The following is an 18,406-nucleotide window of genomic DNA, read 5'->3' as shown; positions in this document are numbered from 1 at the left end:
ACTACAGTTTTTATGCCTAGGTCCAGAACAAGAAGCACTGCACCTTCCTATTTTTTTGTTATTATTATTTACGCATTTTCCAATAAGACAGCTTCTATTTTGTATGATTTAAACCCTTTCGTGCCTGCTCAGCTTCTACCATACCAGAGCACCGCATACAGGGCTGTGGATTCCACCACTGTTGCCAGGGGCCAAAGACTTTGGCAAGGCTGTACTGCACGCTGCAATATCCAAAGAGCTTCATAGATCTCATTAGAAAGGTTGCAAATGGAGAACCAAAATGAGTAGTAGTTTACATTAACTCTGATGCTACTCTAATAAGAGAAAGAAAGGAAAAAAAAATATTGCTCTCTTCTTTTGCTGAGGTGCAATCCTGGCAAAGGGCAAACACCTTCAACTCAAGAGAAAGGGAATTGGTGGTGCTCATCACATCACGAGACTGGCTGCCGTACCAAGCAAGTCCAGTATGTCTGGCTAACACACTAGGTCTGTCTATAAAAAAAAAAAAAAGCCATCCTTATGAAAAAAAACATTCTGTTTGTATAACGAGATCTGTAATTAACATGCAAATTACTTACACAAATGAAGAACTACCCCCTCCCAGCTTTTGTAATTTTATAGACTGAACACGGCAGAGACTTCAATTTATTAAAAGCGATGTTCTTCTGTAAGCAACTCTATTTCCATTATACTAAAATAGTGGGCAAGTAATAAGGACTACATGAAGTCATATACACCACGAAATTTACTACAGCAGGGTTTCTGTTCATAAGTTTAAGACCGTTTGTGTTTTTGCTTTACGCCAGAGTCTGACACTAAGTTAATAAGCCTTTTATTGAGATTCAAAAGCTATTACATTACACACATCTTCCTCTACTTACATTTGCTAACCTACTCTGAGGCCCAGGATTAAATTTTACGCTTCACTGACAGAAAATAGAATCCTAAATCACCAATCCACACATAATTGTTAATTTCCCCACTTGTTTCTTGTGGTCACAGTACCTATTTTCTTCCTTACCACAGCCTTACTTTAAACTTTTGCATTTTTAAACCTAGCACTGAGCTTCAGCTCAGGCCTATGGAATGTCTCATTTTCTTTAAATTATCTTTACTAAACTCTCCCAATTACCCAGACCAATAAGGTTAACTGAATTTTGCACACAGTGGTAACAAATTATACTGCCAAAGTAAGTATGAGGATCATAGATCTCCTAAACTCATAATAAAAACTCCTACTAATATCAGTAATAAACAGCAGCAGGTTCTAGTAGATTAAGTACCAGATTCGCACTCAGAAAAAACTGGTTTCTTTTCTATTTTATTCTCACCTAGTCTTCTAGGTGACCTTGGGCAAATCACTATTACTCACACTGCAGTTTCCCCAGCAGTAAAAATGAATTGAACAGAGTTGCAAATCTGTCTGGAAACTCCAAATGAAACACACCGTATGAGTTAAAAATACATTTCCCTATCTGCAGAAAATATTTGCTTTGATAGCTTTTCTTTATCCCATTATACATCAGCAGCAGCATAAGATTGCTTTTACTTTCTAAATACACTCTGGTGGTTCTTCAAGAAAGGCTTAAGGCCACTGCCTTAGTTTTTAGCACATGCTTGATCTATTTCTGCTACTGTATCTACTTTGAAGGACCAAGAGCTTGTATTTAGCAATACACACTTAACACTTTAATATATTATGTCAAAAGTTGCTGTTGCACACATTGCTAAACTATAGGGAGAAAATAAAACAGGGCACCTCAGAACAGAGAGCCAGTTATCAATGAGCAGCAACTCATTCTCTAGACCCTTGCTCATGTAAGTCATCATGCAAGCATTTGCTTCCACAACCTGCCACAGGAATCAGTCATCAGCAGATTTTTCCCAGGAATACATGCATTGATGAACTGAATTGGATCAAAGCAACATAAAAAGATTCCTCTTACACACTGCTAGACTTAAGAAACACTACTTTTCATTTAACAGGAGACTGACATTTATTATCAAATAACACTGCTTAACTGCAGTGCACTTTACTCACTTGCCCTCTTCCCATTTCTGGGTTTGTTTGGGGTTTTCTGAAAAATTATGCAATTATAAGATGCTTTCTCACCTTTCCTATACCAAAATACAAGGCTTAAGCAACAGTTTCTAAAAGCTCTTTGTTTTACCAGTCTTTGGGGGGAAAAAAGCTGACAAAAAAAAAAGAGGCACTTATTTATAATTAATTTTTTAAATGAACTTCGTGGATAAAGTTGCCATTGCCCACATCATGCCACAACAACCTGTTTTGATCGACACAAACATGAACTATGACGTACTTAACTTCCAGCTATTTTCCCAATCAATGAACTACTACAACACATTGAAAAATTTACTTAAGAAGTTGACAGAATAACAAAAAATTACTCCTGTATTGTCAAGTAGACAACTTCTCGAACGTTAGTAACTGAGTCGTTAGAAAAAAAGGAAGAGACAGACCTTCCACAACACAGACATGAAATGTGGCAAATCCAGCTATTTCCAGAAATATTGCAAACCCGAACAGAAAACGGTATCTTTTAGGCGCAGCGCTACGGGGAAAAGAGATCGTTGTGCATCCGAGAGGGAAAAGAACAGGCAAAACGCACTCGCAGCTCGGACCCTCGCTCGGGTTCTCTAGGAGGAAACACGAGCCCGAACGACGCCGGGGCCGGCGAGAGAGGGAGGGAGGGAAGAACGGACGGACAGACGGAGCACACGTTACCCACCGGGAGGGGAGCGGAGCCGAGGCGGGCCCCCCCCCCCCCGCCCCGGAGAGCAGTCCCGACGCCCCCCCCCCCCCCCCCCCCCGCTCTCCCCTCCCACACCAACTTCCCCCGGCCCGGGACGTGGCCGGCCGCAGTTGGCCGGGGAGCGACGTGACGAGGCTGAAACCGGTCTGAAGTCCACAAAGGAGCCTCTGCCTTCGGGAAACGGGCTGGGGAAGGGCGGGCGGGGGGTGGGGGAAGCCCAGGGGTGCTTCACCCCGCCGGAAAGCGATCGCCCCCGCCCCGAGGACCGGGCAGCGCCGCCCCCAACCCGGCCCGAGACGCCCCGCCGCCGGGACGCGGAGAAGGCGCACCTTCCCCGCCCGCCCCGCGCCGCGCCGGACTCCGGGCTGGGCTCTCACCTTCCTCCCGCCGCCGCCGCCGCCGCCGCCGGCGGCCAGCGCGGCGCTGCCGCCCGAGTACATGTAGTAGGCGATGCCCAGCACCCAGAGGAAGGCGAAGCAGAGCAGCAGCCGAGACCTGCGCCGCATCCTCCCCCCGCGCCGCCGCCAGGCCACCAGGAAACGGCCAGCAGCAACCGCCGCCGCCTCCGCTCCTGCCGCCGCCGCCGCGCAGGGTCAGGGGGCAGAGGGCGAACGCCCGCCCCCCGACCAATCCCGAGCCGCCCGTCCCCGCGGGGGGCGGGGCAGGGCGGGACTACCGGAGTCGCCATGGTTGCAGCACGCCGGGCCGCCCCCTCCCCACCCCAGGCCCGGGGGCTGTGCGCCCCCACCCCCCAGCCCCCCCACCCCCCCTTCCCACCCCGCGGCGGCGGGGCGCGCGCCGTCACGGCCCCGACCCCGCGCCCCGCCCCGCCCCTCCCGGCCGGCGGCTGACGGGCCCCGCAGCCGCGTGCCCGATGGGCGCGCGCGCTGTTGCCGCCGCCCCGCGAGGCGGGAGCCGCGCGCCCCGCCGCCCCCCCCCCCCCCCCCCCCACACACACACCCCCCGCGGGGGCATGGGCGGTGTCAGGAGCGGGAGCTGTGACATGCGGCGTGAACCCGGCTGGCATTCTGTGCAGTCTCCGGGCACCCTAAGACACCACCGAGGTATCGATCACTCGACTTTTGGGTTGCCTCATTCCCACCCGTTTTGGCTGATTCTATGGAGACTCACAGGACCACAGCAACTCCGGGCTGGCCACCGCAAGTTGTGCCTCTGTCTCTCCCTGCCGTTCCGACCAAACAGCAGGGAATGGAGAGCATGCTTTATGAAGGTGTTGTCCTTGAAGTCACTTCAGACAGATAGCGTGGCAGGTCTTCATTAAACCTCAAAGGTGAGAAAGCAAAGTGATGTTGGACGGTGTCCAGCATCCTCTGCGTGACAGGTATCTGCGTCTCATTTGATAAGTCTTTGTCTTATTTATGAGATTCTTCCGTGGCCTTACGGGAGACATCAAGGTCCTGACAACCCCACCATCCCACCAAGGTGACGCACCCGCTCCCCTTGCACTTCTGGGGTCACTACATTACAGCAGCACCCAGTCTGCAAGCATGGTCACACCTACGCAGGCCTAAAGGGACCTCCAGGAGACGCTGCCTGGGTCTTCCCTGTAGGCTGACCCACGTGGGGCTCCACTCTTACAAGCTGGTCTGTTGACAGGGAATCATTGCCAGTAAACTTACCTTTTGTCCTGCTTCCCCAGTTCCACCCTTAAACACCTCAGGACAGACACTACACTGCTGCTAGCTGTCACTGTGGCTCCCTGGCTTGTGTGTGCTCAGCTCATGCTGCTGTTTTTTCCACGCCACTGAGTTTCTCCTGTTGTTTGACATTTGCTGCTATCTCATCCCACTGTGAGACATCAAGACATGAGAATGCTAAACTAAGAAGAGACACATACCCTAACAATTAAAAAGCACATCTATTTCAGAGCCACGATATCCACTCAAAGCTGAACACTCCTGGCTTTTAAAAGTTTTCTCTGTCATCTCACCGCCAAGTTTTATCAATAGCCTGTTTTACTGCCACCCATTCTGACTGTACGCTATTCTCCTGTCTATACCAATGTCAGACCTCTGCCAGCCAGCCCAGTGGGCTGGGTTTGTTTGCATGTGGCAGGGTTTTTGGTAGCAGGGGAAGGGGCTACATCAGTGGCCCCCTGTGAGAAGCTTCTCAAAGCTCCCCCAGCCCCAAGTTGGACCCACTTAAGCCAGGGCCGAGCCAAATAGCAATGGTGGCCGCGCATCTGAGATAACATATTTAAGAAGGGCAACCTGGGAGAAGGAGTTGTGAGGAGGACACCTATGCAAACACTGAGATCAGTGGAAGAAAGGAGGAAGGTGGGGAGGTGTGCCAGAGCAGAGACCCCCACTGCAGCCCGTGGTGAGAGGGCAGGGATGCTCCCCTGCCACCCATGGAGGTCCACGGTGGACCAGAACCCCACCAGAAGCCTGTGGAAGACCCCACAACAGAGCAGGTGACTGTGCCAGAAGAAGGATGGAACTCTGAAGGAAGCCCCCAGTGTTGTAGTTTGGCACTGGAAGGGCTGGAACATGTGGGAGGGATCCACGCCGGAGCAGTTCGGGAAGGGCTGCAGCCCATGGGAAGGACTCGCATTGGAGAAAGGTCATGGAGGACTGTCTCCTGTGAGAGGGACCCCATGCAGGAGGAGGGGAAGAGTGTGAGGAGTCCTCTCCCTGAGGAAGAAGGAGCAGTGGGACTGACCACACACCCCCATTTCCTACCCCCTGCACCACTAGGCAGGGAGGAGGTAGAGAAATCGGGAGCAAAACTGAGCCCGGGAAGAAGGGAGGGGTGGGGGAAAGGTGTTTTTAAGATGCGGTAATACTTCTCACTGTCCTACTCTGTTTTGTTAAGTTTGCTGTTAGTGTTTGAATTAAATTGATGTTCTTTTTCTTCCCCTAACAAGTCTGTGTTTTGCCTGTGACCATAATGGGTGAGTTATCTCTCCCTGTCCTTACCTCAATTCCCAAGCCTTTTGTTGTATTTTCTCCTTCCCGTTCCTGAGGGAGAAAGGGTGAGCAAGTGGCTGTCTGGTGCTCAGTTGCCCTCTGGGCTCAAACCACAACATCCAGCCACACCAGTGGCTACAGAGCCTCTGTAGAAGATGGCTCACCAAGCCACACCAGGATGTGGCAGGAGTCTGGCAGAAATTCTGTTGCATGCACAGGAAAAGATCCAGCAGCCAAAAGAAATGGCATCAAAACCTCACCTGCTCACAGTCACTCCACTGACAGCCTTGTCAGGGAGGTGATTTGTGTCAGTGTTGGCACTGCCAGGGCAGAAGCTGTCTGGCATGCAAAGATCTCAGTGAATAACTGCATACCTTCCCACCTGCCAGAGCCCTGATGGAGAGATAGGATGGGTGAAAGACAAAGGAAGAAATCCCAAATAAGTATTCATTCAGGGAGTATAAAATAAAGAGATCTTTTTCTTCAGAGCAAACGACCTTCTCAATAAGCTCAGCGTTGCGATTCTTGGTTTTGGAGGGAGGTGGAGAGACACACAATTGTGCAAAATGCAAGTTTTGGAATAAAATAACTGGCATCTACTGAAGGGAAGTACACTGGAGAGTATGGGCTGCCCGGAGACATGCAGATGTTCTGGATGAGCATTTTTGATTTATCCAGAGTGTGTTTGATGCAAGTGAGAGCAGTTCCTGTAAAAGCACTGATTGTGCCTGTGTCTAAAAAGGCACGCACACACACCACCCCAACGGCTACATTTTAATTAACAAGATTTTCTATATAATTCAGAGCATTCTCAGCAGCCCAAGATTGTGAACATCCTGATAAACTCCTGCTGCTTAACCCCTACAGTAAGGTAGACATGAGATGAAGAGGTGGTTTCCCTGCTGCTGGGGGATTCCTTCACTGGGCAAACTTGCTGAGGGAGAGGGTGCTGTGCCTGACATCCTTCCCTACAGAAAACATCGTATACTTACATGTCTAAAGTGCTCTAAATCTGGAGCCATAATCCCGTTTAACTTTACAAAATCTGCAGGCCACTTATTCTTTAAACACCTTGCAAAGCCTAAAGCAAAGCCCTTTTCACAGTCTCAAAGATCTTGGGACAGTCTTCAGAGGTCTCCCTGCAGCCCCAGGTATTTTCACTGATTTTAGCAATGTGCTTAGATAGATTTTTCCCTTTCCAGCAAAATTAGCCAGCCATGCATGTACAGAAAATCCTTCTGTAGCTACACGCTTCACAAGCTTACCAAAATAATTCACTGCACATGCTCAATCACAGTTTTCAAAGGTTTATAACTCAGTCAAATCAAAACTAATTTCTTCTTGAACAAGCAAATACATGTCTACTTCAAGGAAGGCTACTTCTATGTCAGAGTTCATTTTTCAGCCTTCTGCTCATAAAGTTACAGAAATGCTCACAAAGGCTGCAAGTTGCTCAAAAAAGGCTGCTATTTAGCTCAATAAATTATTTTTATTTTTTCTTTTTTTTTTTTTTTTTTTTTTTTTCACTCTCCTGGTATTCTGAACTGGCTGAACCAGTTTTGTTCAAATCTTTCCAAAATATTCACATTTGGACAAAGTCCCAATCCAGCAGATTTCATCCTGAATCATTTCTATTTCAGAGACCACAGAAAACACAGAGATTTAGAATGGAAAATGTTACAGTGCTTTAACTTTAGGAAAAGCTGCCTGTTCTATTACAACGTATTCGCATGCACATACCTCTTTGCCTCAAAAGTCCTAACGTGTTTAGTCAGCAAAGCAAAACTGGAAAAAAAAAAAAAAAAGCACTTCAATTAAAGCAAAGAATTCAAGAAAAATGTAAGATTTTTTAAAAATTAATTTTCTGGTGCATTTCAAAAGAAAATATTAGCATATTTTAAGAGCAGCATTGGTAGAATGATTCACAGAATATAAATGCTTCTGTATCAGCCACAGCCCTTTAAACCAGAGAAAGCTCAAGCATGTGAGACTACAAATAAGAGTGAAATTTGCAGAAGGAATCATCAAAACTTTGCCTTACATCTGTAATGCAGACAGCTAGATTTGATGGGCCAAATTCTGGTCTAGTTATCTAGGGTGTAAACCGGAGAAAATTTCACCAAATTTATTTGAGAGCAGGTATAAAATGAGACACAACCACAACCAGAGTCTAATTCAGAGTGTTAGTGTTCATATTTTTGGAAGTAAAGATCACAAGAGTTGCTCATCCTTTTCCGGAGTTAAATGAGCTAGTCAGAGGTGAACGAATCCTCCAACAGTGGGAATGGAAAGCAGTCCTCACCTTTGGGAATAAGTGAGTCAACCCCTTAGTCATGCAAGCAACCTTGTCCTTGAAAAGATGGGAAGGAAGATTTTCACATCAGGTCTAAAACACAGCAAATAGGTTTTAAAACCTTTAACAGACCAAAGATCCAATCAAGATGTCTTTGAAACACGGAAGCTAGTATGTTTCTGATCCAGTTCAGATTACATTCTTTCAAATCTATGAAGTTATGTCAGAAAGTATATCATTCCTTCCCTCTCATGAGAAAGGTTACTCATTAGCCTAATGTAAGATGGTTTATAACATAGAAATCACACATTAACGTGAAATTTAAAATACATCTGTAGAGGATATAAGTCTATTAATGCCTTGAGAGCCTGAGCTGAGTACTCTGCCCGAGCTGAGCTTGTGTTTGTAGTGCAAGAATTGAGTTTGTAGTGAAAGATCCTGATCCTGCAAACGTTTATGCAAATGTTTAACTTCATTCAGTGCGTATTCCCATTGGAGTCAGTTGGACTACTCAGACGTTTAAAATTATATGCTCATGGCTGAGTACTTGCAGGATTAAAGGTTAAGTGCAGCTAGCAGGTCTGAAAATCTATGTGGGTGTTTTGCAATTCCTCACTGCACAGTGGTAACAATGAGAAACAGACTACCTCCTCAGCTAAAGACTTGGGAGTCAACATGTCCTTTCCCATCTGTTTAGATGCCAAGAACTATGTTTGTTTAATTTTTCAGCACAGTTTCTGATGCTACCCAGAGTAGGCAGACGTGCTGGCAATAGCATTTGAAAGTGGCTCACTTCCAGAAAATCTTGTTACCCTCCAAGAATGTTTTTCGAGCTGTTAAAACCCCAAGTAGCAAATACTGTATCATGCACATTTTACCTTGAAAACAGGGTGCCACCCTGACCACAGGTTTTGCCATGTAAGGTCCGAATACATGCAGGCCTTTTAGAACTAAACCTCTCTCGTCTCAGACTTTGATATTGAGAAGGTAGTATCTTCACTTTTAAAGCATAAAGCAATGGCTATTTCCTCTGATAGCAGGGTTTTTTATGCTGTTTCCCCATTAGAGATTGATCAACACATTACATCATGCGATGCAGATACTGTAAACGCTGCATTTTCTCAGACGGCTTTGCAGTATCAGCTTAAGCCCTTGTGCTTCCAAGGCAAACGATCCAAATCTGGAAGACTTTTCTCTCTATTAAATAAAGTTTAAGGTTCAACATTCCTTGGAGTTGTTCAGTTCTACAAAGAGAGGAAACAGATTATTTTCCTATGGGTGGTGAAGACAAAGAAAGAACAACTCAGCCTTTGGTAGGCCTCCCACTAAAGATGGCAGAAGCCAGTACAAACTGAAGTCCCATTGCCAACTATTCTTCCTGAGCTGAGTCACTTAGCACGTTGGACTGAACTCCAACAGCACAAAACAAACCTCTTGTGGCATTCTGTAGGCTGATGATCAGATATCAAAATGTGATACGGCTCGGCAGCAGCTCTCATAGGAGGGTGATGACAGATGAAAGAGAGAATCAGCCGTGGAGAGAGACTTGCTGAAACAATGACCTCACCTTTGATTGAGGTAATTTGATCCCCCTTCATTGCATTTATCTGAATTCTGAGGGTCATGCTGGATTCTTCACAGCTGCCAGAAGTGGTAAAGACTGATGATCTATGGTCTGAGACAGGGCAGGAAATTCCATCCTTTCCTCTCGAGCAAGACTACATTGCAGTGGTGTGCAGCTGTAGTACTGTAAGTCATTTGAGGCTAGGGGTAAACACTACATGCTAATGCATAATACAGAAGTCTATTTTTGAGCAACAAAGACAATTGTGAACACATCACACAATGGTGCTGTAATCTCAGCTGGTACTTTGTCTATTCAAACTCATAATCCAGATCAGTAAAGTTACAGCCAAGTAATTTGAGGCTATATATGATACAGCTTTGCTACAGCAAAGCATAGAAAATGCAGCTAAATTACCCTACAATAAAATTCCTGCAGATCAAGTAAAAGGTTTCCCTGAGTCAAAGTGTTTTACTAGAAGCAGGTTTTGCTTATCTCCTTAAATAAAATCTTTCCTAGCTGATTGCATCATCATCAGCTCACCATGGGAAATGTGAGAAAATAAGGGAAAAAGAAAGAAAAAATTCTAAAGAGGACCGAAGGAGGCATGGTAGGAGGGGAGGTGAGAATACAGGGAAGCAACATAGGCCTTTCCCTTCCAAAGTTTCTGCACCATATTCAGACTCTCTCTCTGCAGTGTCTGAATTGAAAAGACTGATAAGTGATTCCGATCTGTAGCACCCCAGGATGTCAGAGCCCGGCTTCTTATACAGACAGCAGGGAGAACGTGATTCTTAGCAAGTGCTCAGACTAGGTATAGCAAATGCTTTTCTTACGTGACTGTATATGATTCAGAGGGGCAGAAGGAGAAAACCTTTCCTTGCTATGCAATATTTTAGTTTTAGCTGGATAGTGGAAAGCATCTCCTTACTTCTTCCCCACTCCCCTTATAGTAGGAGTTAAAGAAAGTACTTCCAGTCGGAGACACAGAAAGCAGATCTCCAGTTTTCTAGAGAAGCATCCTAGCCACTGACAATGACAAGTTACTTCCAGAGGTGCCATAGTAGACAGGCTGAATACAGCTCAGATGTCTTTGATTAATATATATTTTTTTTAATTATTTTTTTTTTAAACATCATTCTCCATGTTCATACTGTTGGCACTGACTCAGATGCACACAGTGGAGCCCATGCCTCAAAAGCGATATGCTGCCCGTAGCAACCTATTTGCACAATTCCTCCTGGGCGCAGTGCAATCTGACAGTCAGCAGTGCTGTACATCCCTGGAGATTCCTCTGCACTGGGAAAAGGACACCACTCCTCACACACCTGCCTTAACACTGTGTCTGCTTTTTGCATCACAATTGTGGCTAAACAAATAAACTCCAGCGATACATTTTTATCAACGCTATAGATTCTACTCCTGGATATTGCTCAAGAATATTTTGCACTGTGCAATTAAAAGTAGTCTTTTCACACAGCACATATCATCAATAAATACGTTACTTTATCATGTTCATTTGCATATTTGCCAATTTGCAAAATTCAGTGTCTGGATCCCACAATCATTATAACAAGTTAGACAGGTCTTCTGTGTTACACTCAAGAGTATGTTTCGTGTAAGAGGGAGAAGATGCTCCCAGCTATTTCAGTTCACATACCCTCTAGAAGTCATATATTGATTTCTCCCAAATTTAATCTTTCAGTACTTTGGAACAGACAGTAAATAGGCTCACATACCACAGGGGATGGAAATTGACCCTGTTTGTAGCCTTCATGACCGTTTTGGCTTCAAACCTTTATCATCATCTGTTGAAATCAAGAAAATATATTGTGTCTGAAAACAGGGCCAAAACTGGCAAAGCTGGAGGAATTACCCTGTTCCTCTTCTGACAGAAGTAGCCAGATCCACCCTCTGTGTAACATGACTGAACGACAAGGAACTTGGCCCCAGCACCTATCACACAAACAAAATAATTTGAAAGAGAAACTGGGGTTGCCCTGCAGAGACCATGTATTTTTCATCCCTTTTGTTCTTTTGGGAGTTTCAGGTAGAGGAGCAAGAGTTTTATTCCAAGAAGTCAAGCGGCAAATAAAAGAACTTACTGTCCTGTTTGTGCAAGCTGAAGGTCTGTGTGTTTGTGAACTGAGGTTAAGATCCTTTTTCCTTTCTCATTCTACTAGAGTATCGCTTGCTGTTTTCTCTAGCTTTCAAAACCACTTCTGAACTGAAACAGACATGCACCTCCTGGAGAGATGGTCAAGCAATGATTTTACTTTTACTTGTAAATTAGATTCTTCCAGCACATACAGGTGTAAATGAGGCCTTCCCTATTGAGATAACATTTTTGGCCTCAGGAATTCCACAGCAAGGTCATTCCTTCCATAAATCCAAGAGAGAGATACTTTGTCCAATTGTCATCTCGCATGCACTGGTGTAAATTGGGAGTAATTCTGCAGAAGGCCATATCACTAGAACAGGGAAAAACTGATGTAGGTTGAGAAAAAGAATGAGGTCTCTCATACAGCTCCTCCTCTCACTGAAAGGTAGTAATACACAGTGGAGGAAAAAACAGGCGTTTGCAGAGAGTACTGCTCTTCTGGCTATACTTTGCACAGAACAGTCCTGAAAACTATCACCACAGCAGACCTTGTGCATAGAAATGCTCACAGGGCCACTGTCAGCCCCCAAGGCTTGTGAGCAGTGCCAGGGGGTGACAGGGGAGGCAATGGTAAGGAAGGCATGGGAAGAGGAAGAGGAAGAGGAAGGGAAGAATCAGAAAAGAGGACATGCCCTCTGCTTGGTTACATACAGCCATATACTGGTTGTGTCAGGAAGCCCTTCATGAGGGACATCCCTTCACACCGTAGTCTCTCACACATCACTTGTTCAGGAGGGAAAAGCCACACATTTTAGGAAATGTTTCCTGCTGTGATGCTGGGAATAGAAAACTCTGTGATGCTGAACAAAAACCCCACATTTCTGGTATCATATCTTTGTAAGCGGCACTTCTAGTGTATATTTATTTTTCTTTTGTACTGTCTGAGTCATCCTGTCTAGATGGATGTCCCAGGACAATCTTGTAGGGACAAACATCCTTGGCTATACTGTACAGTATGAAACATTTACCATCTATTCTCTGTGTGTCCTTGCTACAGGAGAGCTCACTAAATACTTGCCTAGGGACACAGATGTACCCACAGAGGTACAGTGTGACAGTGGCGAGACAAGTGTCACAATATCGACCTTGGCGGTCGTACACCACGTGGAGCACCAGCAGAAACCCTAGCAGTCCACCAGCAGAAATCCTGCCTTTAACCAGTGCAGCCCCTGCCAAGCCTAGCAGTGCCTCACCTAAACCATTGTTTGAGTCATCTGCCCTTCCAGCATCATGCATGCTACGTGCCCTGGAGCCGCTGAGACCCAGAGCTCTTGCTGAAGAGAGTGCAAGGTGGATGGCAGGGCAGCTCCACGCTACAGACACGAGCACACCCGAAGGCAAGGATGAGGGCTACATCACTGCACGTTAGCCAGGCACACACCTCCATGCTGCAGAGAAACCCTGGACTTAAGAAATATCTCCCTGTGCTGTCACTTCCCCAGGGCTCTGTCAAGCCACTGGTACAGGATTTCAGGCAGAACAAAAGCAACATCCTCTGTGCTTGGGTGTCATGGTTTTCCCTGCTTTCTGATGGGACCCTGCTAGAGGCTGGATGCAATGAGAAGCCTCACCTGCTGCAGGGCCACCGTTTGCTTTTATCTTTCTGGTTCCTGCTTCTATTTCAGTTTATCACCTTCACAGATTTTGTCTTTTTTCCTGGCAGGCAGGCTTCTTTTAAATTCAATGAAGGGCAGTTCATTTTCTGGCTGCAATTAACCCCATGTTTGAGTAAATAACAATAATTAACCTGGCAGCTGGAGTTTCCCTGGGTTAGATCATGATGCTCTGTGCTGGCTCTACATAGCATTTGCTTGCTGTCTACGCTGCTTTCTTGGCTAGGTTACCTTCAGGCATACCATGTGCTTGAGTAACAATAAGCAGGAAAAATGAGGCAGTTCATAAGATTATTATTTTAGTTAGATTTTCTGTTCTAAAAGCCAAAAAAATATCAGCAGGCCCAATACACCCAGGAGAGCTGTTTTTTCCCTCTACTCACTAAAACATTGAGCTGTTGTACAGCTATATCAGAGAATTTGATGGGACACCAAATTAGTTCAGGATCCCACTGGTACTTCAGCTGCTGAATTTGATCAGCCCTGAGCTCATATCATAGCTTGTGAAGAGAGAGAGAGAGGAAAGATGGGAAATTTGTGTTTGAAGGACCCGAACGGATTCAGATCTTGAGCGTTTGTGAGGGTCAGTCTGCACATGTCATTCTTTTAGTTCTTGAAAAATTTTACTGTGCTGCTGCACAGGAAAAAGACTTGAAATAAAGGGCCTTCAAGAGCCAGAAGAGGTCCTGACAGGACTCCCACACCCCACCCCCAGCCAAGAAAGCAGGGTCCACCTGGGAACTTTGAGTCAGTAGCTGTTAGGTGTCTGAGAGGAATCAATGGGCTTCTGACATCCCAAGAAATGCAGGACCAAAGAGCTCACACATAAAAACACAACAGAGGTCTGCATTTGCGATTTACCAGGTGAAATTTTTCCTTCCAAGAAGAATAAAGTCTTCAGAGAGGAACCTCTTCGATGTAGGAAACCCTGCCAGAACTGTGCTTTTATGCTGCACACCCCAAGGGGAGTGACGTTACCTAGAGCTGAGAAAAGTTTGAATAAATAAATCATCTGAGCCAAGGCCTCTTTTCAGCGTGTAACCAGTTACCCCCTTCCCATATAAATGTCCCTGCCATGATTTTCCTCTGCTTCCTTGAGTCAAGCCCAGAAGCATTCAGACTGGTCCTGCCACAAGCAGGCTCCCCATGTGTCTGCTGGGAGCAGCACACAGGGCTCCCAGTCTCAGCCAGGGAGAACTGGCCAGGCTGCTCAGCGCCCCGAAGCCATTCAGGAGCTGCCTGTGAAACGGCCTGGTCTCAGGCCACTCGTATTGGATCAGAGCTCACAGCCCAGGTCATGATCAACATTTGCACTTGTGGTAAGTACCCGCGTTGTGAGTTGTTGCAGGGACCACAACCAAGCGAGTACACTGCCCTCAGTCTTACTGGGCTGAGATACACTCCAGTAAGGAAGCCTTAGTAAAGCCAGAACTGATCCTGTACCTGCTCTATGGAAAAGAAATGAAACAACTGTACAGAGACTGTTGATCCTGCACCATTCAGAGCCACTAAACTCAGTAAAACCAACTAAACAAAAAGAACAGATACAATTGGAATTTACTGTATTTTCAGCTCATTATTCCAGTTGGACCTCCAGGCATGAAAACAACCCCTACATATTAAAACCAGCTTCAAGTGGAGGCAGGATGAATACCTTCTGGAAGCAAAAAGATATATTTTGTCAATTTATTACACAGATGGGAAAACCATACAAGCAGTGGCAAGGTTGACAGCAATTTGGGAGAACTGGCAACATTCCAAAGGCTAAGGAAAGTATCCTCTTCATCCAACGCTTCTTGACATTTCCTCAGAGAGCAAGTTCGCAAATTGTGCATTTCTGAGTTCAGACAAAACCTCACAGGATTGTCAAGAGTATAGATGCTGCAATTGCCAACCCAGGGCTGTAAGACTTCTATAGGTGTTGCCATTTCTTTTTCCTTTTTTTCTTTTCTTTCCTTTTTTTTTTTTTTTTTTTTTTTGCACTAGAGATGGCTCTTGTAACATCTTGACTCCTGAGCAAGATGAATTCTGTCACTGTGCCAATTCTTAGCAGTAGGCAATGGAGGGCAAAGATGAGGCTTCAGATGTGTCCCACTTATATGTCAAAATACTGCAACATTGACAAGTATTTTAGTGCTGTACATTCCTTGAATACTAAACTTCTTCCTGGTACTATCTTGTGCTATATAATATGGCTCTTTTTATACTTCAGTTTACCAGCATCCTTCATTTGCAGTTAAGCTGGTAGAAGAAAGCCCCTCACAAAAATTAGGATTGCATTTTTTCAATCTTTACTCAAGTATGTATCATATGTGAACTATTCACACAAACAGGGATTAGAAGTCCTAGAGCTAAGACATATTCACACCTTTTTCATCCTGAAGTGTTCTTTATCAGAGGTTAACTCACTATTTATCTTTGCAAGGTTTAAAAATAATGTTTTATTACCTAGCTCAGTATCTTCTTGCTATCCTCAGAGATGATGGAGTGGAGAGTGCACTTATAAAATTTGTGGATGACACCAAGGTGGGATTGAATGGAAGTGCTTCAGAGGATGGGATCAGAATTCCGAATTGCCTCAATACCTTGGAGAAATAAACTAAAACTATCAAGACAGAATTCAGTAACAATGCGTACAAAGCACTACACAAAGAAATTAAAGATCAAATGCACAAATGCAAAATGAGGAATCACAGAAGAGGTGGAAGGACTGAAAAAAAAAAAAGATGTGAGAGCTACAGTACAACTCAAAACAAATATGAGCAAAGCAGGTAAATCTCCCGAAAGGCAAATCTCATACTGAGATGTATTATTACAGGAGTGTCATATGCAACAGGGAATTATTCAGGTCTGCAAGACCTGAATAGACTGGTGAAGACCTGAAAAGACTGGTGAAGACCCAGCTGGCATATTGGATCTAGTTCTGGGTGGCTTTTAAAAAGAGCAACAAGAGTATAAGACACTTAGAGAATGTGGCCTATCAAAAACAGCTCAGGTAATTAGGTTGGTCACTCTAGAAGCTCCAAAGGGAGATTTGATAATAGATTTACAGTATGTGAAAAGCTGTCCAAGAAAGGACAACAATCATTTATTCCTTTTGCCCAGTTTTCAGGAAATAATCCACTAGGTCCTGCAGAATTGCAGTTAGATTTTGGAGGAAAATACAAGGCTGGCTAATAATCCTTAGGGAGACTTAGGACTCTATGCTAGTGGAGGATTTGAGAATAGATCTGGCAGAGCTACAGGTCTATTTGATCCCACTTGGATCAGGGAAATTATCTCAGTGGTAGGTGAGATACAGCTTCTCAGCATTCTTAATCCTACTTTATCAACAGCTCCATGCAGTTCCTTTTTGTTTGCAACAGCACAGAGTTGAAGCTGAGCTGCAGGTGCTTTTCAGTTGCCTCAGCACTTTGGCAGATACAAATTCAGGATCAGACACCTTTCCTTTCTCATGCTTTTGTTGGACAAGCAAGAACCATTCTCATCATCTAACTCTATTCCCTGCTTGCACATGTGGATTTTCCAGTACTGAGAGTCCCAAGGGGGTTGCATTTTCCCTTCTTTCCTCAGCACACTACGTATGCCCCCAGCCATGTGGAATGAGTATTCTGGTGGTCACACATACCCCCTTTCCACTCACTCCTAGATCTTGATCTGATATGGGACTCTACTCATAATATTTTCTAGGTCTCCCTGAATTTTTGTCCTCACTTTGTGGTGGAAAGCAGAGGTTTATTCAGGGTTCACCTGTCTATGAAAACCCTCAGGCTCCAGTCTCTACCCCAAGATCGACCCCGCTGAAAGCAAAGCCTGGGCTGTGGGATGCTGCAGCCCCCCCAGCCTGACTCTTCTTCATGCATGTTTGTAACAGAGCACAAGGGAGTGCCTGTGCAGCAAGAAAATTAAGATACCACCATCAGCTCACCTGCTCCCTGTCTTAGTGGAGGGGAGTGGTATGGGCAATGTTTGTCTGGGTTTCTGCTCTGTTGTGCGCTGCAGACTGTGGCGCAGTATCAACATGTGTGAGATAACTTCAAATTACAAGAAACGGTTTAGCTGCAGGAGGATGGAGCACCATGCAGGCTGATTTGTCCTGCTTCACAGTGGCTCTTACAAATGATTTTCTTCACAGCCCGAAAACCCCAGCAATGCAGTTAGCACAGAGAGTAATGCTGAATGGCAGCCTCAGGACTGAGACCCGTGCAGGTAAACAGACTGGAGACCTCCCTTGCATCACACTGCAGTGCTTTCATTATGGTTTGAGACTATCCTCCCCCTGCTCCATCAGACAGCCAAACCTGTGTGAAGAGGTAGTAAAGCAAAATGTAGCAGTTTTCATGCAGATAAATCTTTTATTGGAAAGTTAAAATAAGTGCAATTGCCTGTATTTTCAGAAGAGTGCCTTCATTCTGAAAAGATTTTAAGTCTGAATAAAGTAAGGCTCTTGGTGAAACTCTAACTTGCTCATAACAAGCTGCTGGGCTTATATCAGTGTGCATCAAGAAAAGTCACTGCATGGATGAACTTAGGTGAATCCTAGCCACCACAGAAAAGCTCAAGAAACCTTCCGAAGAGGGAGATTCACACTTGCATCCAAAATGCAGGGTCACACGTGCCCACCATTCTGCCACCACCAGAGCTGACCAGTCCTTCTCCTGCCTCTCAGAAGTCACACATTACAGAAAGTGAAAAATCAAAATTTGTTTCCACAACATCCTGGCATCAGCCTTTCCACAGTAACATTGATTCTTCTTTTTTCTCTTGCACTTTCTCAGCCATCCAATTCTCCATCTACCGCAACCTCCGGCCAGATTCTGATCCCTTCTCTCATGCAGACAGGCCCTTTGCTCAGCAGAGCATTCCCCTGGGTTCACTGGCTTACTTATTGTGAGGAAGGACAGTAAAGTCTGGTTCTACTTGCTTTTTACTTCCATTCACAGCCTATGTTTTCCCACCCCATAACTTCAACATGTTATTTTTAATATTTTTTACATCCTTCAGCATCTTCCTTTTTCTCCTTCTGTTCACAACTCTTAATTTTGCTATATACTTTCTTCCTATTCTTCCC

The 18,406-nt window shown here is 45.2% G+C and overlaps 1 protein-coding gene across 2 annotated transcripts in view; it reads right to left on the bottom strand.

The window, feature by feature from the left end:
- Positions 1–3,368, bottom strand: part of GALNT2 (polypeptide N-acetylgalactosaminyltransferase 2) — a 101,036-nt gene extending 97,668 nt beyond the window's left edge. Inside the window, exon 1 of one of the 2 annotated variants that reach the window (XM_042796020.1) lies at positions 3,152–3,368. In XM_042796020.1, coding sequence (XP_042651954.1) covers positions 3,152–3,280 — 129 coding nt within the window. In that variant the 5' untranslated portion in view covers positions 3,281–3,368. Of the gene's footprint in view, positions 1–2,481; positions 2,515–3,151 lie in introns of those variants that run through there. The other variant, XM_032985403.2, reaches the window with a different exon arrangement.
- Positions 3,369–18,406: the final 15,038 nt, after the last annotated feature.

Source organism: Tyto alba, unplaced genomic scaffold (genome assembly GCF_018691265.1).
Source record: "Tyto alba isolate M040663 unplaced genomic scaffold, T.alba_DEE_v4.0 Super-Scaffold_22, whole genome shotgun sequence".
In the NCBI taxonomy this organism is placed as follows: domain Eukaryota; kingdom Metazoa; phylum Chordata; class Aves; order Strigiformes; family Tytonidae; genus Tyto; species Tyto alba.
Note: the sequence above shows the minus strand (reverse complement) of the source record. Positions and strands in the feature narration are given on the sequence as shown.